Source organism: Rhea americana, unplaced genomic scaffold (genome assembly GCF_003343005.1).
Source record: "Rhea americana isolate MKP2758 unplaced genomic scaffold, rheAme1 scaffold_269, whole genome shotgun sequence".
Lineage (NCBI taxonomy): Eukaryota > Metazoa > Chordata > Aves > Rheiformes > Rheidae > Rhea > Rhea americana.
In genome coordinates this window covers 502168-508224 of record NW_028186389.1, presented here as the reverse complement: position 1 = coordinate 508224, position 6057 = coordinate 502168, and the positions used below count along the sequence as shown (strand labels likewise).

The window sequence follows — 6057 nt, the reverse complement described above, 5'->3', positions numbered from 1 at the left end:
CCCCTCCGCAGCGGCTCGCTGCGGGCTGCCCGTGCCCCGCGCCCGGCGCTGCCCGCGGCGGGGCGGGCGGGGAGCCGAGGCAAGCCAAGGAGCGGCCCGCCGCCCCCGGGGAGGCTCTTCTCCGGGGGAGCGGCGGGGGGAGGCGGCTGGCACAGGCGCCGGCTCCGCCGCCCGCCCCCCGGCACCGCCGCCGTTTGCCCAGCGCTGGCAGCCCCGGGAGATGGTGATACATGAAGCGTGCGGGAAGGACCATGGTTGAGAGGACCAGCAAGTTCTTGCTGATCGTGGCCGTCTCGGTGTGCTTCATGCTCATCCTGTACCAGTACGTGGGGCCGGGGCTGAGCCTGGGTTCCCCCAGCGGCCGCTCCTACTCGGAGGAGCTGGACCTCTTCCCCACGCCGGACCCGCACTACGTGAAGAAGTACTACTTCCCCGTGCGGGAGCTGGAGCGGGAGCTCGCCTTCGACATGAAGGGCGAGGACGTGATCGTCTTTCTGCACATCCAGAAGACGGGCGGCACCACCTTCGGCCGCCACCTGGTGCAAAACGTGCGGCTGGAGGTGCCCTGCGACTGCCGGCCCGGGCAGAAGAAGTGCACCTGCTACCGCCCCAACCGCCGGGAGACCTGGCTCTTCTCCCGCTTCTCCACGGGCTGGAGCTGCGGGCTGCACGCCGACTGGACCGAGCTCACCAACTGCGTGCCCGGGGTGCTGGACCGCCGCGAGAGCGCCGCCGCCAAGGCGCCCAGGTACGGCCGCGCCGCGCCGCGCTCGCCCCGCGCGGCCCCCGGCGCTGCGCAGCGCCCCTGCCTGGGCCGGCAGCGCGCCGTGCCCCGGCCTGCCCTCCGCTCCCAGCCTCCGGGCTGTGCCCTGCACCTTCCCTCGCGCTCCCAGGCGGGTACGGTGCTCCTGCCCTCCCACGCACCCCGATATGCTGCGCCCCCAGCCCGTGCCCTTCCTCTGCTCCGGCAGCCCTGTGTGCTGCGCTCGATCTCTGTGGACCCCGTAACAAACCTCCGTCGTTGTGCCGCTTCCACTCATTTCTAAACACTTTGTCTCAGACCTCACTTGGCGTCTTCTAGCACCCGTCGCACCCCGCCTCGCTCTCACGCCTGCCCTCTAATCCCTTTTGTCCTAACCCGTGCGCCCCTTTTCCTCCCGCGGAGATTGTGCTCCCATGCTCCAGAGGAGATGCACTCCAGACCTCTGGTCCTTGTGCTCACCCTCTTGTTTCCCCCCTAGATAACCTGGTATGTCTTTGCACATCACAGAAAACATCCCTGGAGCACGGTTTTGTACGTTTCTTGCTATTTACTTTGATGAGAGACCTGCTGTGCAATCTCCTATGCAAAGGAGCTAGCCTGTACACATCCCCTGTGTCTCCTTCATCTGTGCAGCAGACAAGAGGGAAAATCATCCTAAAGCCCTAGCAAGCACCCCTCAGTGCATCCTCATTAATACTCGGTGTATCCCTGCTTTCTTATCCCATCATTCCTGTACCTTGATCTCTTTCTAAATGATGAACTTGAGAGGAATTTTCTGTTTGAAGTTCTCTGATAAAGACAGTGACTTATATTAAAAACTGTCCAAAGATTCTGCTTCCTTTACTCAGTATACCTTTGTGTCTTTCATTTCAGGAGATAAATGCTTTTTAAAATTTGATTATTATTTTTTTAACCTCATTCACACCATCCTTAACATATCAGTGTTTTTATTACAACACTCTGTAACCTGTTTGCTTTAAAGTTTCATTCTTAAAGGTGTGCAAGATTTCATGCTAGCATTTGCTTATGCCATGTGTTTTATTTATATACACATTGCTAATATCATACATAACCCCTTTAATGAAAGATGACTTTAAAGAAAGTAGGTTTAACTGTTCTTTTTCTCTGCATTTCTTTAAACCATTTTCACCATTTTTTTTCACTAGAGCTGTGTGCAGCTGTCAGTGTTCTTTATTGTCTCTGTCATGACTGCTGCTGTTTTCAACCCATTTCAGTGTTAGTCATCCAAGTACTATAGTGAAATTGCTGTCATGCTGCCTGAGCCAGGAGCAGCAAACTGAAGCATATATCCAAAGGACTGAGTCTATTCAGGCTTTCCTGTGGTCTCTTATTTTATTTATAAGGTGCTTGAGAACACCTATAAGCAAAATATCTCAACAGCAACCAGGTGAGCTCAGGGTTTTACTGTAGTGTACTGTAATGAAAAATGCACAAAGTTCAAACCTAGTTAAAAAAGAAAAGAAAAGAAAAATTTACCCATTTTGTGAACCTTGGCACTTGGCTAGCAAACCATTAACTTTTTATATAAAGAACTGTCTGGGTTTATGAATCATCACAGACCCTTGTATGTTTTCACTGGTAATATTACACTAAAGCTTGCTCTTTATTCAGTATTTAGCTCTACTATCCTGTTTAGTTGTTCTTGGTTTTGGTATCGTTACCTGAGAACAGGGTAGTTAAGGTTGTGAAGTAATAATTAAATTCCTTACTGTAACTCATAGGAAATTGAGAACCGGATGCATATTGCCTCTTCTCAGTAACTTGTGAAAAAGATTTTCTTTGCCATTTGTTTTTGGAACCTAAGGAACTATGAGCTTAATTCTTGATGTATAGGAAAAATAATTAACCCTGTCCCATTCCATCATTTCTCCACATATCCAGAAATAGTTCTGCTTAGTATGGCCTCTTTACTTCCTAAAATCTAAATTAGAACTTCATTTTCAGCAGTGTAGTGAGGATGTGGAAGTTTTAGATAATTTAAGATTTATAGCCTTGGTCAGCTGAATGAAAAGCATACTTGACTGTTCGTTTATTGTATACTGGAGATGGTTTTGGTGAAATGAACAGCTGCTAGTTATTTTAATAATACTGTCCTAGGATACACCACTGAACTGGACTGCGGTACAGTTTAGTAGACACCTTCTCAAAAAAATTACTTATTTCAGGTCTAAGAAAATTAGGAAAAACAGAAGGAAGTGCTTGTTTAAAATATATATTAAAAAAAAAAGTGATGAATTTCCTTTGTCAGAAAAGAGATAGTATTATGTCTATTACACTAGCAGAACTTTCTCTGTTCTGAACACTGTATCTCTTTTGTTGAAAAAAACCTCACTTTTATATAAGGCGTGTGCTGGGAAGGCTACTGTATTAAGTGGAATTGAACTATGACATTTTCTTTCACTCTCCCCAAAATAAAAATAAATAAAAGCAGTAAACAACCATTCTGGCAGGGTTCACTCAAATTCTCATATTATTTACTCTGATTTTTTGCAGTATGAGCTTCAAATTTACTTTTAAATCTAATGTACCAGCTTCTCTACATTTGCTACTTAATGATGTTTAAACCTTTGTTCTTTCAACTATATGTTTATCCCTCAAATAAAACAGCTAACTTGTGATTACAAATAAATCTGCCTTCTTGGGAACGTTGGAAAGCTTGAAGGTCATTCTGTAGTGCCCACATGTACAAATCATGAGCTTAAAGCTGTTAACTTTGTGAGGAATGCAGTTTTATCACTGCATAGTGCCCTATTGCACTACATTCCATAACCTGTGCATGGTACATAAATTTACAATGCAATTGCTCTTTTTATTGTTCTGCTGCTCTGGGTTGGACTTAATGATTAGGAGTCCTAGACTGCCAAAGATTGCAAATTCTTTCTTTTTCTTTTTTTCTTTTCTTTTGTATTGATATAGTAAACACCCAGAAATGGATGTTTAGTTCTAATGGCTCAGCACACTAAATTTTACTGTTCTTTTTTCTTTTTTTTTCCCCATCTCTGTGAATAATTTTCCCTGTTTTATATTCAAAAGACTTCTGGACAAGCACTTCTTGAAGCAAATGTTATGTTTTATACACAGCCAGTAAAAGAAAGAAATTGATTTGTTTGGGGGCTGTAAAACTTGGGACTCCAAGGAACACTGAGACTGTGTTTATCAGTTAAGTCAGTTACCTGCAATTCTCATCATGATTTTGATAGAGGGCAAGTTTCAAGATTTTGGGGAATGGAGACCTGTTCATTCCTTGTACAGTTAGCCCTAAATAACTGTTGGAAAAAACTTTTTCTTAAAAAAAAAAAAAAAAAGAAAGAAAGAAAAGCAGATGGTAATACTAGGATGTCTATTTTGAGTCATCGTGAGGAGATTTCAGAAAGCAGAAACTAAGCATTTTCTGTGAACCAGTCCCTTAAATTTGTCTTGAGATGGGTGCCTAAAGATGCACGAGATGTAATCTGTTCAGTTGACTTTGGGAGGAAAAAATCTTCTGTGTCAGCTTAGTTTTTTAATGTGACTTCCAGAATTAGCAACATCTGTGAAATGATGCATTACTGGCTTGTCCATCTCATCTGTTAAAGGTCGGAGTGAAAGCCTATAGAGGTGTCAGAAAGGTTCTGGAGTTGGCCTCCAGCGAAAATGTGATTCAGTGCCCTGCTGGCTGCATCCTTCTTCTGTGCTCCCCACACAAGAGCGGAGCTAGGTGTTTTGAAGATGTTTTCTTGCATGAGCGAGATGCTAGTGAAATGTTCTGTAGGAACAATAACACAGATAAATTAAGCTAAGGGAATTCTATGCGCTTCCTTTCCCACCTTTTCTTAAACACGCACACAGGCTTTGTTGCTATCTTACTGGTTTCTTCCACCTCATATGAAAATGAGAGCATCTAAGCTGGTGGTTTTCCTCAGGACACAGTATTCACATGGAAATGATTTATAAAGCATACAGCTCTTTTAAAAATGCATTTGGTGTGAGCTGCTTGTTGCTGTGGAGAGCCTATGCATTTGGTCGAATGTTGGAAGGGTATTGCTAGCTCTGTTCCCTCAACTCGCACACATGCTCCGCTTTCCCTTAAGCCTTGTTTCAAGCACCATGTAGATTGCCATTTCTTTTTCTTTTTTTCCCCTTTTTTATGAGAATCCTCAAGAGGCTAGCTTCGTCTTGGCTTTGTGCATGTGTTTCTATGCAAGTCTGCCATAGAAGTTTGCTTGCTGAGCTTTTTCATCTGTGTTTCACACTGAAAAAAAAATTAACAAAAGTATTTCTTCATAATTTTAAAAGCATGCGCACACTTGCAATTTTGCCATTCTTTCTCAAGATTTCAGATGCTTTAGAAATGAGAAAATTATAATCTAAGTACTTTTTTTCCATAAGAGGTCTATGGCAGGTTAATAAAACCTGTGGTTAAACAGATCAGCCTGACTCTGTTTTGGAGCCTCTCTGATGAGCTATTTACAGCTCCCTCCCCACTACCACCCTCAGAAAAGAAACAATTAACAGGGCTCAGTGGTTTGTTTGATTTTTTTTCTTCAGTGTGAACTTTCACAGCTTCCAAACACGTATCTCTCCCTTTGCTGAGATCTGTTCTCGATTCTTGATGAGGTTTTTATTATATCTGTGCTTAGGAGCTGCAGAAACACATTGTCAAGAGACCAGCTGTTTGAGAGTAAAAGGTTTTACCACATCATTTTTATAATATTAGAACTTTTTAGACACTCAGGGTTATCATTCTTGGTGGAGCTATATGTGCTGGAGGTTGTGAATACCTGTCTGCAGAAAGCGAGGGGCATTTTTCTCCACTCACCAGTTTGGCTCAGATTAGCTTCTCTTAAAGACTGGTGGGAAGCATCGGTGTAATTTGTATGGTATGTTCAGTGGCCTGATTCTTTTCTCAAGTCCCTGGCACATAGAGCATTTTAAAGCCAGCTGGCCCGATATGAAGCCCAGTATATATTACACTCAGATGTGCTTGTCCATAAAGCCAGGTTGGCCTTCCAGAGCCTAATGGCTCTGAAGGGCTGAATAGGTTTGTGGTGAAAGTGTTTAAATTTGACATCATAACTAAAAGTAGCTGAAAGTTGGAACTCTTCAAATTGCTGCCCTAAGGTATTTTATTCATCTTGAGCTTAAAGCTTCTAACTAAGGTACTGTGTCAGGCTTAATTATTCTTTGTATTTTTTTTCTTTATCAGCAAAGTAGAAAGGATATGGCCCTAGATAAGTCCGTGCTTGAGTGTATACTTTTATTAACCTGTTTTTGCAAGACTGTGCATTTGGCTA

The 6057-nt window shown here is 43.8% G+C and overlaps 1 protein-coding gene across 1 annotated transcript in view; it reads left to right on the top strand.

The window, feature by feature from the left end:
• Positions 1-6: 6 nt before the first annotated feature.
• HS6ST1 (heparan sulfate 6-O-sulfotransferase 1) overlaps positions 7-6057 on the top strand; it is a 187429-nt gene continuing 181378 nt past the window's right edge. Inside the window, exon 1 of the mRNA XM_085307951.1 lies at positions 7-748. Coding sequence (XP_085164077.1) covers positions 231-748 — 518 coding nt within the window. The 5' untranslated portion in view covers positions 7-230. The remainder of the gene's footprint in view (positions 749-6057) is intronic.